Raw genomic sequence first — 20,530 nt, 5'->3', positions numbered from 1 at the left:
TGCTGTGTTCCTCCAGCTCCACACTGTTGTCTCTGACTCCAGTATCTGCTGTTCTTGCTATCTCTTCCAATCATCAAGTATATTTTCTACAGTTGACTAACCAAAAATTATATCAATAAACTGAACAATTCAAGAAGAGTTCTTTAGAGTTTGATTTCTCATCTAAAAATATTATTCACAATATCTCTAAGGTAGTTGGATGTTGTACTGACATTTTGTAGAGTTGATACTCATGAGATAACAAGGTGTAGAGCTGGATGAACACAGCAGGCCAAGCTGCATCAGAGGAGCAGGAAAGCTTTTTCTGAAATTTTTCTGAAGAAGGGTCCAGACCCGAAACGTCAGCTTTCCTGCTCCCCTGATGCTGCTTGGCCTGCTGTGTTCATCCAGCTCTACACTTTGTTACCTCAGATTCTCCAGCATCAGCAGTTCCTACCATCTCTGTAGAATTTTTATCTCCTGTTCCTACAATGGCAACAATCAAAATAGGGCATCTGCAAGTACCATTTCCCTTCCTGACTTGCATTTCAAAGTACAATGGTAACTGAAGTCTCTTTGCAATCTTGCTGGTGCTTTACAACTATTTCCTGTAGATCTGTTCCGGTAGGTTATCACCACTCTCCACTGGAATTTCTCACATAACTTCAAAAGTATCTTGGTATATCTGATCAATTTGCAGAGTGACAGTTTTCTTTCTGTTGTAGTATAACAGACTTGTTTCCTTGTATACTACCTTTAAAGTTTGTTGAAATTCAACTAGAGTGATTCTGACCCCTGGTTGTCAATATCATCTTTTGTCAGCTTCCTTAGGATTGTTGTGTATTCTGACACACGAGATATGAAAGTACTCATGTCCTAGATCAAGTCAACGAAACTTCTCAACCTTTTCCCCTCTTTGCAGTTTCTATTTCAGACATGGCTGTAATTTGTTCAGGATGTACCTCAGCTCTATTGGGCATACACTCAATTCCAAAAAACTAACATTCTGCCATCTTCACAATGCCCTTGTCTGCATATTGCCTGATCCCAGCTTTCCTGGTTTTTTGCATGGCAGTCACGATCTTGTCTACATCTAGATTTAAGGTAGAAATCAATAGCAATGCCACCTGCTTCGTTCTGCCTTTAGTGTATCTCTAGTAATTCCTAATGGACTACTTCCTGGTTCACTTGAAGGCCAAGAGTTAGGCAGAGGAATGTCAACAGCAAAGATTCCTTCTCAAGTTTCAACATTCCAGGAGTCATTCCTGGCATCAAATTTGCTGGACTATTTTGCCCCAGCTGGTGCTTTTGTTATCTCTTTCAGTATTGGAATCAGGTAAGTGTCCCTTCTTTGATCTGCTAAGATATTTGGGATCCTGGCAAATTCCTAGCCATTTACTTTCTCTCAGCAGAAGGGAATTAACATAATCTGTAGTCTGTTACTCTGGTGATCCTTTTTCTGTATTTTTGCCATCTCTGCAGCTCTTTTATTGGTTCTTCATGTGGTGGATGAATCATTAGTTTCATCACTGAATCAAGATTGATGTGATAGTCAACATTTTCAAAGAATCCATTCAGGGCCAAATACGAGAACCTGATGCACTTGGGGTGGGGGTGGGGGGTGTGTGGGAAAGAGATTGCTGTGCTTTGGCCAGGGGCTGGGAGCCCAGACAAGCGACAGCACAAAGAGCTGTGATTTCTGTCCCTGCCCCTGTATCCAACCGTCACATCAAAACCCTACTGGTACATTTGTATCAAATATTCATTGCTTCTGATTAGAACACACTTTTCAAGTGGTGTACTACCTTCAGACTCAGATTGCTCAACCCTAGGATGATTGGTTTTACTGCTAAGTATCAGTTCCCAGCTATATCAGTATCATGACACTGCTCAGTCTCAGAACATTTTTCTTAGGTAACCAATTTCCTTCAAATTTTCAGGGAATATCACCTGAATGGGATAATTTTACTCAATGTCCTAATATCAAGCTTTAGCCTCATCGTTATGATAGGTGCTTAACTTCTTACCTTCTTCCTGATCTTGATCATGATGTGAATTTATTTTCTTTGTGAACTGTTGTATTCAGACATTTACGCAGTTGCGCAGTTCCTGTGTCTAATGTGTTATCACTCATTTTACAGGTTAGAATGTTTGACTTCTTTTATTTGGCATTTTCCTTGTTTAATCTGTCTCTGATAACTGGTTTCTTATCTTCTGTTTCCTGCACCATTTTTTCTTCCCCATCGAATGATTGGGTTATTCAAGCACTCTGCAGGTTGATTCACACATGGTACATTTCCTTCTGTCCATGAACTCGTGGTCATCCTTATCCCTTGCACATCTTTCTCTGTCTAGTGCACATTACTGCATCGCCCTGTTGTTTTCCATTTGACTTAACTGAAGGCTAGTCATTTGGTTAGTCAGTATCTTCATTTGTCTACTTGTTCTTCATAGATGCTTTATTGTTAGTTTGTCCTTCCAATCAACTCTTTTTGTTCTGCAGGGGTTGTAGAGTCCCAGCTGAACTAATCCGACTGCCTTTCATCTGAATGCTTGATTTTACATTTTCTGGCTGCATTTTTCAGTCTTGTTCACAGACTCACCCATTTCTTGCTTCAGGCTTGGCAAGTCCTTTCAATAGGTCCAATGATTTGCTTTCAACTGAAGGCGCACAATATTCTTATTTCATCACAAGTATCAACAACGTTAGAATAGCTCACACTCTGCAGAAAATATTTCTTAATCACCAAGGGAACCTTATTCTTGAAATCAATTACACCTCAGTAACTAGACTTACATATGTTTATGAGCATATTTTATTTGTGGTCAGCTGGAAATCCAAAACATGTAGCAAGATGCTACCATGTTTAATATGGAAGACCTCTGGGGGAAGAATAACCTTGAAAAGTTTGTTTTATCTCTTTTTTTACGCGGTTTGGGAATCATTAGTTATACCAGCATTTATTGGTCATCCATAAATGCCCTTGAGAAAGTGGTGGTAAATTGCCTTGAACCAGAGCAATCCAAGGTGAGTACAGTACACTCAAAAATGTTATTCTGAAACGAGTTCTAGGATCTTTATCCAGTGACCATGATTGAATGCTGAAATTTTTCCAAGTCAGGATGGTGAATGACTTGCGGGAAACTCTTAGGTAAATCTGCTGCTCTTGTTCCCCTCGGTGGTAGGGGTCATATGTTTGAACGGTGCTAATGAAGGAGCCTGGGTAAGCTGCAGCAGTGCATCTTGTAGATAGTACACATTGCTGCCACAGTGTATTGGTTCTAGAGGAAGTGCATGATAAAGGTGGCAAATGGGTGTGCATCAAGTAGGATGTTTTATTCTGGATCAGAACATCTTAAGCTTTGTTGGACCTGCACACATCCATGCAAGTGGAGAATATTCAATCATATCCCTCAATTGCACCTTATAGGCTGTAGGCAAACTTTGGGGAGTCGGGATTCCCAGTCTCTGACCTACTATTGTGACTACGGTATTTACGAGACTTGCCCAGTTCAGTTTTTGGTCAATGATAAACTCAAGGATATCGAAAGTAGGTGGTTCAGCAATGGTAATGCTATTGGATGTCAAAAGGAGATGGTTAGATGATACTGCCACACAACACAATCGAGGGTGTCCTCAGTGTGAAGATAGGGCTTCTGCTTCACAAAGGCTGTGCAGTAGTCACTATCGGTACTGTCATGGACAGGCAGACTGGGCAGGTGGAGTTCAAGCACATTTCCACTCTTCTTGCTCAAAACATATTTCACGCTGTCCCTGTGTATGGCTACACTAAAAATTCGGAGCGCTTTTTTAAAATATCTGCAAAAGTAAAGCTTAGAGTTCTCCATATCTGCTGTCATACTGCTGGAGGTTTAACACATTCAAGCACACAGGTGACTTGAGCACTGTTTAGTTTCCTGCTGTGACCAGCCTGTTAGTTGAAGTATTTCCATGCAAGGGGACCTTGAGCCATGTAAGAATAACTGCAATTCTCAGTGACAAGTCTTTCCTAGGTTCATTAATGAGTAAGACTGATTGGTCTATGATCACCAGTACTCCGATATACTGTGGACCTGCTTGGTTTGGGTTTGGATAATCACATCCTGAACAGAGAGTTGGCTTCGTGCTGAACCATCATTAATAGATTTAAGAAGAATTTTAAGGCCTTAGCAAGGCAGCAAAGGTGATTTACTAGAATGGTATAAGGCATGAGAGACTTCAGTTGTTAGCAAGCCTTCTCTCAGACTAAAAAATCTAGGATTGTTTGTTGCAGAACTGAGAAAGTTAAGTCATAATCTCTGCTCAGTTGACCAAGGGGACATGTTATGGGCTAAGCTCCAAGGGCTGGGGATAAATAGGAGACCTACTCATTAGGGCCATGAGAAAGATTCAAACTTAAAACAATGGTAACTCAATTGAGAGGCTAATTGTTAGGGCTTTTATTTCTTTTGGATGCTAGGCTGTGCAATCCATTTTACAGATGAAATACTTTCCCTGAAAGATTCAAGTCATTGTTTCATCTTCTTGAGGTGGGACAGCTTATTTATTACTTAACATTTTTCATTTGGGTCGACTTTTGTAACTTCACTATATTTCCACAAGTTGTGATAACAAATGCCTTCTAGGAACAGAATGGCAGTAAAAGATCATTCAGCTCCTCAATTTAATTCACCATTAAATTCTCTCGTGGCTAATCTTAATGCTTTAACAAACTGCATATCAATAGCTCTTAAGCAAACTGCCAAACAATTTAACCTAACCTCAACAACTATTTGGGGTGGTTGGGGGAGTCATGAAACAGTCACAGGTTTTGAATATCCTTCATGTGAAAAGATGTTTTTGATATCACCACTGGACAGCCTCATCTAATTCTACGGTTACATTCCTATTATTCTGGACTCTCACATCATGAAATAATTTCTGGTTGTGTATTTTAATTTAATTTAGATTAATGTGAAGTGCTGCATTTTGGTAAGGCAAATCAGGACAGAAGTTATAAACTTAAGAGTAAAGTCCTGGGGAGTGTGGCTGAACAAATAAATTTGGGTGTAGGATCATAGTTCCTTCAAGGTGGAGTCACGGTTGGACAGGGTAGTGAAGGCGGTGTTTGGTTTATTGGTTAGTGCATTGAGTATAAGAGTTGGGATGTCATGTTGCGACTGTACAAGGCATTGGTGAGGCCACTTTTGGAATACTGCATTCAATTCTGGTCTCTCTGCTATAGGAAGGATGTTGTTAAACTCGAAAGGGTGCAGAAAAGATTTACAAGGATGTTGCTGGGATTGGAGAGTTTGAACTATAGGGAGAGGCTGAATAGGTGGGCGCTATTTTCCCTGGACCATCGGAGGTTGAGGGGTGACTTTGTTGAGATTTATAAAACTATGAGGAACATGGATAGGGTGTAAAGCCAAGGTCTTTTTCCCCAGGGGAGGGGAGCCCAAAACTAGACGGCATAGGTTTAAGATGAGAGAAGATAGAGGAAGAAGGAACCCAAGGGGCAACATTTTCACGCAGAGGTTGGTGCCTAAATGGAACAAGCTGCCAGAGGAAGTGGTGGAGGTTGGTACAGTTACACCATTTAAAAGACATCTGGATGAATGACTATGAAGGATTTAGAGGGATATGGGCCCAAAGGGTGGCAAATGAGCTAGATTAATTTAGGATATCATGTGGCATGGACAAGTTGGATCAAAGCGTGTGTTTCCATGCCATACAACTCTGTGACTCTAATTGAGTACATCCTAGAGGATACAGGTTGCAACTCAACAGGACATAGCTCGGGTATTTCTAGACTGGCGTGAGGGGTTGTCATGTGATGTGAGGTGTTGCCTCATGGGAATCCATTAGCCACATCACGTTACTTCACACTGTCACCTACAGTACATTTTGAAACTTTGAAGCCAAACACCACTTTTGATACGTAGCAGGTTGATAAAACAATACCAAATAATGAAAAAAGTATGGGACATGAATAACATCTTAGAAATATCAATATTTTACATTCCATTCAAGCCATGTACGTGATGGGAGAGCAGTGCTACTCTCAAAAGAACAATCTGCAGTGATCTCAGGCACCAAGTAGGAAAAAGCCGGCTTTCATTTTTCCAGTGTACAACAGATAGTAATCTTTAGCTGCACATAGTAATTTTTTTCGGAATACAGATGCATGTCAATTTAAAAATAAATATGTTAAAATAATCCCCAAAACATATTAAATACAAACTTGTGCATGAATACATTGTATTTTGGGAGTCTCACGGGCTAGAATATAACCCTGTCTTCCAGCTAATATTTTAATAAAAGCAGTAGACTTGACCATAGTTAGTATTCTTGTCAAATAGCTGAAAGAGGGTAATATAGTGTTATGTTTGGAAGCAATTCACTTATATGTAATGTATGTGAATCAGCCACGGTGATGCTTCAGGCAGCAATTAACTTGTACATATCGCAAACAAAGAGTTGAAAAGTGGAATTAACATCTACAATAAGTTTTGCAATAAGAATTTTTTTTTTAAAACCATAAATGTTGGTAACATTTTATTAAACAGCTGTACCAATTGTTACTGGCTAGTACAATCACTACTCATTAATAATTATGTACAGAGCGGTAAAACAGGCTGAAAACTTGCACATCTTCCTCCTCAATCCATCTATCAATATCCAGAAGAAATATGTTTCCCATAAATTCAGTCACTACGTATCACTGACAATAATTCCTGAGATTCCTGAAGTGCCTCAACGTAGACAAATATGCGAATTCTGACTGGAGTCAGCATACCTGTTCCACTTAATTTTGGGATGTGGGCTTAACAGTTTGGTTTTTCTACTGTGAATAAGCTTTATCATTCTGGGATTTGAAGGGCATTAAGGGTAAAGGTATGTATATTTAAAATAACTATATCTTAATAACTTGACTTTTCCATCCTAATTTACCAGAAATGCCTCAGTTTCACCTAACCTCAACATATGAAAGCATATTTCAAACTATTGAAGATGGTATCATTAATCACTTTTATTATTCTAGTCAATGTTTTATGCAAAGTGCATAGAAAGCCTACTTTTACAAATAGATGGTAGCAGAGTGGTAATGCTAGTGGCCTAGTAATTGAAAGGTTCAGGCTAATGCTCTAGAGACACAAGTTGAAATCCCAAGATGTCACCTAGTGGAATCTAAATTCAATTAAATCAACCTGAAATATAAACGTGATCCTCTGTAATGATGACAATGGCAACTACATTCAAGTCTCGTTTGGCCTACATGTGTCATCAGACCCACAGCAACATGGCTGGTTATTAACTGCTTTCTGAAATGGCTTAGCAAGCTATTCGGTTCAAGTGCGATTAAGGATGGGCAACAAATACTGGCATTGCCATGGGATGCCCATATGCCATGAAAAACTAAAGAAAAAAATCAACAGCTTTGAAGGAGAGTGTTTCAGATAGTGAACAGTGCATCCTGACATCATCTCTGAATGCCAGTATCAAAAGTAAGAACAGATTTTTCATATAATGCAACATTTAAAAAAAGGGAACTTTCCAGTAATGTCCATATCTTCATGTTTATTTGTACATAATATTGTTCTACGATTCCAATCTTTGGAGAAGGAGCTAGAAGGGAACTCTGAAGTGGTTCAATTTTCCTGGTAAGTTGCAATGCCCACCCACCTATCACCCACAATGCACATGCACTGTGACCTCTGAGTGAGGCCAAGGTCTCACTGTCCACTCCTTTATTGTTATGGAGGAAGAACTCCATCACATTTTTGCTTTTGCTCTAACTAGTGTAGTCTCTATGGCAGAATGCATTGACACGCCAATTTGCTTCAGCACCAAGACTGGCCTTTGTGACAAGTCAACATCATGATGTTTGTAGAATGGCAGCAAACAACTGCAATTCCTCAGCTTCTTTCACAACCAGTTCAGCAATCATTTGTCAACCAAAGTATGATCTGGCTACATAATGTAAATAACTATGCGAACCATAAAGCAAATCATCATTGCAGTCTTACAATCAGCAAGACATCATAGCTTGCCACAATGCTGGTAGTTAGTAAGTAGTAGTTCAACTTCATTCGAAAAGATGCAGTTTCCGGGTTAACATGCTACATGCTGCTCTATTCAATCGCATGCAGCAAACTAAATATTCTGAGAACAAGTACTGCTGCTTTCATCATGCCTCTACAGTGGACTTTGAATGTGCTAGTTGTTACAAATTTGGGAGAAAGAGGTGGGAACTATGAGAGTTGCTGAGATGAGGATTGGGATTATGAAATACCTCGTATCCAAGCCAGTAAGCCCAAATAACAGCAATAGCATGTTTATGCATAGCCGCCTCCTTCAGTTGCCTCACTTCCATTCTGGCCTGTGTTTGTGTTTTCCGTTTATCCCCGTAGAATAATTATTACGAGAAAAGATGGTAGCAGGGGAAAAAATAGAAGCAGTATAAGAGAAATTAGCAAAAGCCAAGAGAAAACATTTTGTTTTTAAATAACAGAATCGAACAATGTGTGGTAGAGAGAGAATTTCCTCCAGTGAGAGATGAAACCAAAGTTGCTTCAGTTTTAAGTGATTGTAAAATAAAATGGGTTTTAATACAAATATAAACCAGCAATGAAGTCAAAAACCCTTCAGAGTTGAAAGCAGTAACTCTTCATACCTGAAAACCTCGCCAATAAGCAGCAATTGTTGTAGCCGACTCCTCGCAACGTTTCTGATGTTTCAGTTCTCGCAACAGCTTTCGTGCCTGCGAGGTTGTTGGTGGAGGAAATAGAAAGAATAAAATAAAATTGTTTCTCTTAGAAAAGACCCTTCCCTTCCTTTGGATGCTCATCATTGCTACAAGGCTAATCTGGTGTCCCATTAAGCCTTGATAGCAAGATTAGCAGCTTTCCTGCAGTCATGTCTATGTTATGTGTCTGTGTGTAGCTACAAGCAGCTCACTAACGGAATACTTCAACTGCAAGCTCTGTTCTCTCAGTTGCAGATTATTTTGACAGAAGTAAACTCTGTATAAAGTTGGATTCAAAACTGGTTCCTCACAAATGAAAACCTAATGCACGGCCGACTCCAAAAGTAACAAATAAAGGCTTTCTCATTTACTTGTCAGCTTGTACAAAATGCATGTCTTAATGAAAATAACCAATTTGAATAAGATGTTCTTAAACAACAGGAGTACTTTCATCTTTAGTATCACTGGTACAAATGCTTGTGCATCAGGACTGCATTTTAGTAATTCATGGCACAAAGCACTGCGTTACATACATCATACAGACAAATCAACAGTCACAATTATAAACAATACAGAATATCTGAACATTACAACATCATATCTTGAAATAGTAACATTGAGAAGCTCATCTTACAAAATATGGAACATATACTCAGACAATATTCTTAGCACATGGAAGAGAAAGATGAATTTATCAGAACATGAAAGAAGTGGATTATCTTTATCTGATGTTAGTTTCTAGATAACACTTCATTGGGCAAAGGGTGTAATGGTTTGCCAGTGCGAACTCCTCACTGCTGTACTGCTAGAGATTGAAAGGTGTGCAAAAATCAGTACTAAACTGTCTAACAAACCTATATCAGACAATATATACTGGTGTTAATCACCACACAAAACTGCAGCTCCTTAAAGCACCATATAATTTACACATATAGAACAATATAGTATAGGTAACTCCTTTTGGAGCAGGGAATCCCCAGGAGGCCACAGGTCAACTCAAAAAGGGCTGCTGGGCACAGGAGACTGTAATGAGCTTGGGAGAATCCCTCATCCACTGCTGAATTCTGGTTGGCTCAGGGGTAGGGACATTTAAGAGGCTCAATGATAAATCTAACCATGCAAGTTCCTTGTGTAAGCCCATTCCGAATGGGAGTCAGATTTCCATCAGTGGGAATGCATAAAATAGACTCCCCCACAATTATGAAGGCCCCAAACTGCCACCTAGTACCCTCTAGTGGGCTCCATTAAATCCCAGCCACTCAATCACTTCCACTCCCCTACCCTTTAATCATGGCTCTGCACTTGTCCCTTCAAGTTATAGATCTAATTTCCTCTGGAAAGTTATTACTGAATTCGCTTTCAGGCAGGATCCTCCAGATCATAACTCAACAGGCAAAATTATTTTACCCTCATTTCCTTCTCATTCTTGGTCAATCATTTTAAACCCGTGTCCTCTGATCGCTGAACTGTCTTTCAATGCAATCTGTTTTCCCCATCTAATCTTGTAAAACTTTAAGTGTGGACACAAAGAACATGCTGAGGCCAACAACAAGCCAAAAAAAATCTTTACGGTCACATCAAAACAGCAACAGCAAAACGATGGGAAGGCGATGGCCTAGTGGTTTTATCGCTGGACTGTTAATTCAGAGTCCCAGATAACATTCTGGGGACCTGGGTTCGAATCCCGCCACGGCAGATGGTGGAATTTGATTTCAATAAATATCTGGAATTAAGAATCTAATGATGATCGTGAATCCATTGTCGATTGTTGGAAAACCCCATCTGGTTCACTAATGTCTTTCAGGGAAGGAAACTGCCGTCCTTACCTGGTCTGGCCTACATGTGAGTCCAGACCCACAGCAATGTGGTTGACTCTTAACTGCCCTCTGGGCAATTAGGGATGGGCAATAAATGCTGCCTAGCCAGCGGTTCCCTCAGCCCGCGAATGAATAAAGAAAAAGAATTAAAATTTCCTTACAATATATGGAGATAAGCGCAAATAGAAATTCCATCAGATTGGCACAAATGTGGCTAAACTAATTCAGCCTCAGATGATTGTTCTAACTCTCTTGACTTTGGTTGAACCTTTATTGTCAGGATCTAAATCAGAGCAAGCAATCAAATGGATCAATTACCTATTCTTAAATTTACATTCATTTTATTACCTGAAAGATCATATGATTTTTTTTAAGGAAAATATATAATGAAAAATCACATTTGAAGAAAAGAGTACTTTTTCTTCTGTTCATGATAACTCACCTTCCAGCCTCTGATGTACGACTGGATAATTAATGTCACACTCTTGAGTTGTAGATATTTTTTCCGTTGCTACATGAAGAGATCAAGGGAAGAAAAATTTTATCATTTCCTTCAAACAATATGTACTAGAGGTAGATTAATTCAATTCCCCAATTTAGACTGACCACGCATAGATAATAATCTGTGTTTAACGTCACTCCAATAAGAGGTGGCAATCGCTGCTTAATCAGGGACTAAACCAGACAGCCCAGAATGACCGTGTTTGAATCACAGTCTGTCCTGAGCCAAGGTGCAGTGTAGAAACTACAACTGGACTCAGTGTCTCTCGGATGGAGATAGAGTGGAAATAATGACCAGTCAAATTCAATGCAAAGACTGTGATCACTTCTAGAAACTGAGGTCTGGAGTTGGCTCATCTGTGATAACCCCTCAATGCTCAATCTCTAGGCTCAAGACATAAATAGTTGGGGGAGGAGAACAAGTCGCACTTATAAAACCAAGACTCAGCATCCATATGGGAAAGAGGGAGGATCAAATAGGACCAATCATAGAAATGTAACAAGTTTGAATAGGAGGGGAAGAAATTTATATACTTTGACTTCTTTGCTTAATGCACTAATAGGTGAAGTGATTGGTACGAGTAGGGGATGAAAGCTATTTTATTACTAATATTTGACACCTCTCCAAGAAGCGCAAAACTCTTACACAGTAATGAAACATCAATGGCTATATTCTGGCTTCACATTTTTTTCCAACTGCATCAGTCAGATAGGGTAACAGTGCCAAGTCAGTAGCTTTAAATGATACTCTAATTTAACAATTACTGAGTACCATTACAGACTTGACCCATGGTGATTTAATAGTATTCAGCAGTACAGGAACTTCATACCTTAAAAGGCCTCTGTTAGTGCTGGCACAGCTATTTGCAACATACAATCAAATAACAGAAAGTAGAACGAAAGTCCAATAACATGATGTAATACACATCACCAAAAACTCAACACATGGAAAAAAAAACTCACTACTCTGGGAGATATATTGAGACAGGAAGAGGTACATCCCTTAAAACACTGTGAAGCACTGAAACATGTTAGTACAGTAGGCAGAGAAACGTAGTTAAAGTTCCAATCTCTAATCTTGTAATGTGCCTTGCGTGATGTGCTAGACTGCACTTAATCAAAATTTCACCTTCTATCTCTTTACAAAACTCTTGGACTTGCAACACCACGAAGTAAATGCAATTTATTACTGCAATGACAATAGGAAATATCAAAGTGGCACAGGTCTCTCACTCTCCCCAGAAGAAAGACAGATCAACAACAGCCGGCTTTGGATTCTCTCAGAATTTAGGCGTGAAATCCAGTGGGCAATAAGCTCCTGAAAGGATTGCATGTCTGGCATAACTTAAAAGCTGCCTGATCTCAATTCCTTCAAGATCAAATTCAAGTAGTATCTGCCTCTTAAAGTTCCATAATTCCACAGGGGAAAACAACAGCACTTCTTAGCTTTTTGTGTACTAGTACTGTACAAAGCAAGGTATTGCTGGACTGTAAACCACAGTGCAGTGAGGGAGTCCCAAGACACAAACACAGATGCTTCTGTTGTCATGACCTTCAGTTTACAACATTCTAATAATCTCCCTAACGTATTCTTGCCACGAGCACATTAGATCAGACAGGTTCAGTCCTGATAGAAACCACAGGGAATGGTTTCCTCCACAGTGCTACGTATTGTAACTTAAATTTTGTAAGTTGGTTTTTGATCGCATTATGGTGAGATCACAGGTGAAATCATTACACTCTCTCAAGACGGACGTTAGCAAAATCCAGCAGTATCCTATACTATATGGAACTGTAAAGCAAAGTTTCTCTACTTTATGACTAAATTGCCAAGTTATTAGTTCAATAAAGGATGGGTTACATTATTTGTCACAGTTAAATTAAACTAAAATCGGGGCTCAGTGGTAAGCACTGCTGCCTTACAGTGCCAGCAACCCGGGTTCGACTCCACCCTCGGGCAACTGTCTGTGTGGAGTTTGCACATTCTCCGCGTCTGTGCGGGTTTCCTCCGGGTGCTCTGGTTTCCTCCCACAGTCCAAAGATGTGCAGGGTAGATGGATTGGCTATGCTAAATTGCCCATAGTGCTCAGGGATGTTTGGGTTAGACATGGGAAATATAGGGGAGTGGGTCTGCGTGGGATGCTCTTCAAAGGGGCAGTGTGAACTTGTTGGGCCGAATGGCCTGTTTCCACAGTGTAGGGATTCTATGATTCTATGAAAATATGGAACATTGCCATCAAATACTCCTGGTTGATAAATTACAAGCTATTTATAAGAATTTCTTACGTAAAATTTTTTTTATAAAAACTGTAGTAGTGTTTGGGAAGCATTTTCTTGATATGGGCAGTATCCTATGAAACATTGTACAAAATATGCTAGGAAATAAATGCTGAACAGAGGCAGTGTTATTAGCATGTAAATAAGCCAACAAACTGTAGTGAGAAGTAATACACCATGAGATGTGAATTGCTGAATGGTTCATGTTGCTCCCACCATCAGCCTCACAGAAATAGGAGCTTGTTGTCAATCTCCCTACGATTGTGAAGATATTGCTGGATTTGTACTGTTAAAACAAATTATAACTAGCTGCAGGAAATTTGGTCTGGTATTTAACAATGGAAGTACCCCTCTATAAGCAGGTTTTCATTCTTACAAAACAAGGCAACCTTTCCAGCCCTAAAATGAACAACTGAACTGTGGAGTCTCATTCTGGCAAGTAGTGAATCACTCGGAATTGTGCTTTAATTAAACTTTTTCATACTTTTCTTTGTTTCTTAATCCAATGTTTCTTTAATGCCTCTTCATTTTTCTTTCTACACTGAATTTGATTGTAATTCACCCTCATTACCTTCTCTGTGGTTCCAGTTAAGGGAATAACTAAACAGTTTTGTGGTGACTGACTTCAGATTTGTCTAATAAAAAAAAAGGAAAATATTGTGGATACTGGAAATCAAACAAAAACAGGAAATTGTTAAAAGATTCAACTGGTCTGGCAGCACCTGTGGGGAGAAAAACAGAGTTAATGTTTCAGCTCTGAAAAGAATCTCTCTCCACAGATGGTTCCAGACCTGATGAGTATTTTCTATTTTTATTTTAGACGTCCCATGGGGGATAAAAAAACTTCTCAGCTGAAGGGAAAGGAAAGCAATCTAATGAAGGGTCTAATGATGTAAGCTGTGTCAAAAAAACATGGCTACATTGTGAAAATGGCAAATGATGGAGTGAGATTTAAGTCATAATGGTAGCCCAGGGGCTGACCCCACCCCCAGGTGATTAAAACAACGAGTAGGGAGGTGCTTCCCATGTCTGCAATCACCTCCAGCCTTACAACTCCATTCAGAGGTCTGCACTCCTCTGATTCTTTCTTATCTTAATTTAAATCGTTTCCCCAGTGGCAGCAGATTTTCAGCTCTTCAGCTCCGGAATTCCATCCCTAAACATCTAACCTAATGCTCAGCTCAATGAGGTGGATTTTGGAGAAAAACACCCAAGGGTGGCACGGTGGCTCAGTGGTTAGCACTGCTGCCTCACAGTGTCAGGGACCGGGGTTCAATTCCACCCTCGGGTGACTGTCTGTGTGGAATTTGCACATTCTCCCTGTGTCTGCATGGGTTTCCTCCCACAGTCCAAAGATGCACAAGCTAGGTGGATTGGCCATGCTAAATTGCCCCTAGTGTTCAGGGATGTATAGATTAGGTGGGTTATAGGGGATGGGTCTGGGTGGATGCTCTGAGGATCAGTGTGGACTTATTGGGCCAAAGGGCCTGTTTCGACACTGTAGGGATTCTATGATCTAATGGCTCCGTCAAATTGTGTTCGTTAAGTTTTGTGAAGTGCTTTGGAACTCTCTGCTACACTAAAGGCACCAGATACATGCGAGTTGCTGCTGCTCCTGCTGCATCATTGTAGTGTAACCTGAAATGTTTTGGGAAGTCCCATGTAGGGACATGGATGGACCCAGCTATGTTGAGGTAGAAGGGCAGGAACTGCGATAAGAAAGCCCTCAGGCAGTTTATTTTAAAAATGATGCTCTACAGAAAGCTCTTGAGAAACCCACTTACAAAATGCCTCTTAGTCCAAGCTGAAATAATGATCTGGCTCTTCTTCATCAACAGGAAGTTAGTGTGGCATTTCCAGCCACGATAGATCTTCTGAATAAGCGTTGCCAAATCTTCCAGACGGCGCTTTCTCAGATCTTCCAGCTCAAACAGCTGCAGAAACAAATGCAGTAACATAATAATTAAGGCCAATGTGAAGGTCAAGGTGAATTTAACTTTCTGGCTGTATGAGATCATATCCAAGAATTTCCCACTGTATCGGCAATTACACTGAGCTCATATTAGGACACACCAAGTAGAGAAGTTAGTAGCTTTTCCTTTGTAAATAGAGGGGTGAGAGGATATGAACTCTACCAGAAACTGTAGTTGCATACTGAAGATCTTTTCACATAGAAAAGGATTAACGTTTTGAAAAGTGAGAAAACAAAATAAAGAGTACAATGAGTGAAGTAAAGTTGTTAACCCCTTCAAAAGGTTAATGTCCAACATGCCTTGCGGCCTCCTTTAGTGTCGTTAAAATTCTAAGACTCAATGGTCACGTGTGCTATCTCATGATTATATGCTGGTTTATTAATCGGATATACAGTCACGATTTAGATCAGTTATTAGCAGCAAAGTACTTCTGATTAATTTCAAATTACCCAGCTAGTTCTACTCGATTTATACTTGCAGGAATGCTTCTGAAACTATAAACACAAACCAATACAGCTATCAAATTAATTATTTGATAGGATCACGACCACCCTGTACTTAATTTAAATGCTGCATTAATGTTCTTAACTGTTGCTTAAATGCAAATCCCCTGAAACTTGAGATAACTCCAAAGGTTAAAGCAGAGGATTACCTACCGTTCTGGGATTTCGAATAAATATCTTTGATCTACCATATGAAAACTCTTCGGGAGGGATCTGAAGTTCCGTCAGCAGCACTTTAACACCGTCCCTTAAGTTAATTCAACACAACAAGAAGTCTTAGTTAGTGCCAAAAATGACATGAAGCTTCATCCTTTGAATATCAAACTTATTTTACATTCAACTAAATAATTTTACACAACAATTGTTGCAGAAGATCACTTTGAAATGAGGTGGGCATTTTGAGAATGTGTTAAAATTTATGTTCAGAGCTCTGTGCTACTAATATACTCTGGGTTGTTCAAGTGGAGTATGATGCCGGAATGCATTGTAATCATCCAGTTAGGTCACAAACAGCAAACATTGCTTAATACACTTTTGATTTTGGCCATGAAGTAAATATTTTGTCATGTTAATACTTGAAGACACTCTAATTCCATCATAGCAACTCCATTGACTGAGGAGCTGACCCACACTGAATAGGAAGATTCCAGGAACACAGATCTGGCAGCATCTAATGGGAGAAAAACAGTGTTAATGTTTTGAGTTCAGAGACCCTTTGTCAGAACTGACTCCAATTCTGACGAAGGGTCACTGGGCTCAAAACATTAACGCTGTATTTTTCTCTACAGATGTTGCCAGACCTGCCGTATTTCTCCAGCACTCTCTGTTCTTGCTTCAGATTTTCAGCTTCACAATTATAGAGTCATACAGCGTGGAAACAATCCTTTGGTCCAATCAGTCCATTCCGAACATGATCGCAAACTGAAGCGATCCTACTTGCCTGCTCCTGGCCCATATCCCTCCAAACCTTTTCTATTCAAGTATTTATCCAAATGTCTTTTAAACATTGCAATTGTACCCACATCCACTACTTCCTCAGGAAGTTCATTCCATACACGAACCATCCTGTGTAAATAATTTGCCCCTCATGTCTTTTTCAAATCTCTCACTTCTCACCTTAAAAATGTGTCCCCTAGTCTTGAAATCCCCCATCTTAGTGAAAAGACAACTACCATTAACCTTATTTATACCTCTCATTATTTTATAAATTTCTATAAGGTCAGCTCTCAACCTCCTACACTCCAGACTATCTTTATAACTTAAACCTTCCATACCCAGCAACATCCTGGTAAATCTCTTCTGAACCCTGTCCAGCTTAATAATATCCCTCCTATAACTGGGCAACCAGAACTGGACAGAATATTCCAGAAGAGGCCTCACCAATGTCCTGTACAACCTCAACATGACTTCCCAACTCCTATACTCAAAGGATTGAGCAATGAAGGCAAGCATGTCAAATGCCTTTTTAACCACCCTGTCTATATGTGATGCAAAAATCAAAGAATAATGTACCTGAACGCCTAGCCCTTTGTGCTTATTGTAGGAAGATCCCCAGGTTTGTTTCCTGGTCCGTGTTGCCTAATTTATCTGAACCTGTACAGTGGTAGGTGTACGATCACAGGTTTGAGATCATTCTCCAGCTCCCTCTTCAGGTAGCATGTCTTCTTCGTACGATATCAACTGAGCATGTTTTGGGCTCCACTATCATGTCCACAGAGTTGACTAACTTTCTGAAATTCTTATAACGGCAACTTGAAAGACTGGTAGCCACAGACCCATGTTCAGAATAAATGATAGAGCAGGGGCAGGAGAAAAATTATTGAGACAAAATACTGGCATGAAAGAAGGATTAAACCCTCTCCTGTTAAATCTGTTGCTATAGAAGAACAAAATACCCCAGTGCTGGAGAAACTGGTCTGGCAGCACCTATGGAGATGGAGCATTAGGAGTTAATATTATGAGCCAAATATGACTTTTTTTGGAACTTGTATACCACTATATGCTTTGCTCTAATGAATGTGAGAAAGTACAATATGTTACGTATATATTTACAATTGTTAATGGTCAAGGTAACTCATTGTTCTCAGTAGCCCAAGTCCTTCACACACTTTTGTCTTTAGAGAAACCCTACCTAATTATCATTACTTTATTATTTGTTGCCTCAAAGACATTCACTATTAATGAACAACTTATCTCCTTAGGGATACCACTGACAAACTATGAGGGGAATTGCTTCCTGAAATATCTTCATTCATTTCAGTAATGGTTGGCCCTGCGCAGCAGTCTGGAGTCATTTGATCCCCGGGCAAATGTGAAGAAGTTGGGTACTGTGCTCAAGAGCTCCTGGGAAGTGTTATAGGCCCCAACTCAATTCTGAAGCCATTAAACAACTGCAGCTAAAAAGAAACAATTGTTACCTACAAGCATTAATTACATATTTGCTGCATTGCCACCAGGTTTTCACTTTTCCATTGGTTATTGCAAACTAACATAAAAGTGAATGTGATAGGGAAAAGCATCAAATGAGAGCAGGTGAGTTCTGCCCCATGTTCTGGCTAATATTTCTCCATGAACTAGCAATAAAAAGACCCATTATCTGAGTATCACTTTTGTTTGCAGTGTACAAACCTCTTGCTGCATCTTCTACCTTCCAAAATTGACTACACTAGAAAAAAAATTTCATTGTTTGTAAAGCACACTGGGACTTTGAGGTCATGAAAGGTGCCCCAAAAATACATATTTTCTTTTTTCCCCCAATTGTGACTGCAAATTTTAAACTTATGAAGAATGGCTATTGAAGGAGGGACCACCAGATTTTTTGTGGTCAGATGCTCCACAAACTCACTCTCTGTTTAACCTCCTGAAAAATCCACTGGACCAACGTTCTCCCTGCTCAATCCCAGACAGACCACACCAACCATATGCTGGGTGGTACGGTGACTCAGTGGTTAACATTGCTGCCTCACAGCACTAGGGACCCGGGTTTGATTCCAGCCTTTGGTGACTTTTTGTGTAGAGTTTGCATGTCCTCCCTGTGTCTGTGTGGGCTTCAGCCAGGTGCTCCTGTTTGCTTCCACAGTCCAAAGATTGGAACGTGCAGGTTGGGTAGACTGGCCATGTTAAATTGCCCATAATGTCCAAGGATGTGTAGGTTAGGTGGGATAGGCGGTAAATATGGGGTTACAGGGATAGGGTGGGATGCTCTTTGGAGGGTCGGTGCAGACTTGATGGGCCAAATGGCCTCTTCCTGCACTATAGGGTTTCTATGATTCCCACTCTGGGCCCAGTCCGCGAATAGAAAATCTATCCCCTGACCTCTCTATATGTCTCAGTGGCTACCTTCATTGAGTCACTGGGGAAGACGGAGCACATTCATTTTTGAAAATTAAGCTTTCAGCATTTTAAGCATAAAATTAGGAATAGAAAACATTTTCTCCACTGCTTCCAGACCATCATGAACATCATTAAAACCAGACAGGGTTTCCATACCTTGAGCCTTGCCTCCAGTGGGGCCACGTCTGTGAACAGAGCATCTTGTATCTCTCCAGGCAGGACTCATAAGGCTGCTTGAAAGCATATCCTGCTCGTCGCACACGCACATTCTCCATCAGCCCCAGGTACCTGACCTGGTGACGCACTAAACCCTCAGCAAAGACATGTGGAGCTTTCTGGTCATTTGGCTTGATGCATCTGTAATGTAGCCAGGATACAACAATTTGCCAACTTCATATAAACATCAGACTTCCTCTCAAACAAATATACTCTCTTTTAGACAGTGAGTCAGATACTCTGTCTTCTCACTTGACATCACTAAGGTTCAATGAATTGAACGAGGCAGTTCTAGTTTTGAGGGAAAGGAGGTAGAGTCTCTAAAGTGTATCTTAATCATAGAATCATTATAGTAGAGAAGAAAGCTATTCAGCCCATCATGTTTGCACCAGCCATTCTTTTAGCTTTCCTATGCATGCAGTACCATCCAAGAAAAAAAAATTCAACGTTGCTTTCTAAACTAACTAGCACTGAGGCCTGTGGCATCTCACTGGAAACAGACTTCTAGTCATAGAAATATTTCTCTACCATAACTTTCTGCCTTTTAGCCAATTTTGGCTTCAATGTGCCACTTTACCTTGGATGCCATGAGCTCTTAGTTTTTTCACCAGTCTGTGACGAGAAACCTTGCTAAAGTCCAAATGTATTAACCTCATTACCATCACTGATCCCCTACTATCAGCACCTTGGGAAGCTACCTTTCACCAGAAACAGAACTGGCCCAGCCATATAAATACAATGACTACAAGAGCAGGTCAGAGGCTAGGAATTCTGCAGCAAGTAACTCACCTCCTATTTCTGTGCTTCCGTATATTATCTAGTGTTTAAATTTTCTTTTTATCATACTTGAGTTGTTAAGTTAAAATTATAAATCAAAAATGCTCTCACCTGATATAGTTGGGATTTTTGGTCTGTAAATTTTTCATCAAAGTTGCAACAGAAGCTTTGAATTGTGAACCAGCTGTAGGTGGCCTCTTCAAGGACATCTTTGCCGGATTTCCTTCGGGGAAGAGAGATTTGACTAACACATGGTTAGTCTTCCACATGGCCTGGGACAGGTCGCGATACAGCAGATCATTGTTTTTATCCACAAATCCTTCCACGTGGTACATCACCTTGTTGATAAAACAGATATTGATGGCAAGATCTCCAATGGCAGGATACCCATCAAGCATAATCCACTCAATCATGACAAGCACTAT

The 20,530-nt window shown here is 40.1% G+C and overlaps 1 protein-coding gene across 1 annotated transcript in view; it reads right to left on the bottom strand.

Annotated features, from left to right (window-relative positions):
• Positions 1 to 20,530, bottom strand: part of myo1b (myosin IB) — a 60,262-nt gene that overhangs the window by 17,047 nt on the left and 22,685 nt on the right. Inside the window, exons 8-13 of the mRNA XM_048598736.1 lie at positions 20,217 to 20,443; positions 19,269 to 19,469; positions 15,933 to 16,026; positions 15,088 to 15,237; positions 10,968 to 11,036; positions 8,637 to 8,723 (exon numbers count right to left, since the gene is read on the bottom strand). Of these exons, the coding sequence (XP_048454693.1) occupies positions 8,637 to 8,723; positions 10,968 to 11,036; positions 15,088 to 15,237; positions 15,933 to 16,026; positions 19,269 to 19,469; positions 20,217 to 20,443 (828 nt within the window). The remainder of the gene's footprint in view (positions 1 to 8,636; positions 8,724 to 10,967; positions 11,037 to 15,087; positions 15,238 to 15,932; positions 16,027 to 19,268; positions 19,470 to 20,216; positions 20,444 to 20,530) is intronic.

Source organism: Rhincodon typus, chromosome 7 (assembly GCF_021869965.1).
Source record: "Rhincodon typus isolate 14 chromosome 7, sRhiTyp1.1, whole genome shotgun sequence".
In the NCBI taxonomy this organism is placed as follows: domain Eukaryota; kingdom Metazoa; phylum Chordata; class Chondrichthyes; order Orectolobiformes; family Rhincodontidae; genus Rhincodon; species Rhincodon typus.
Note: the sequence above shows the minus strand (reverse complement) of the source record. Positions and strands in the feature narration are given on the sequence as shown.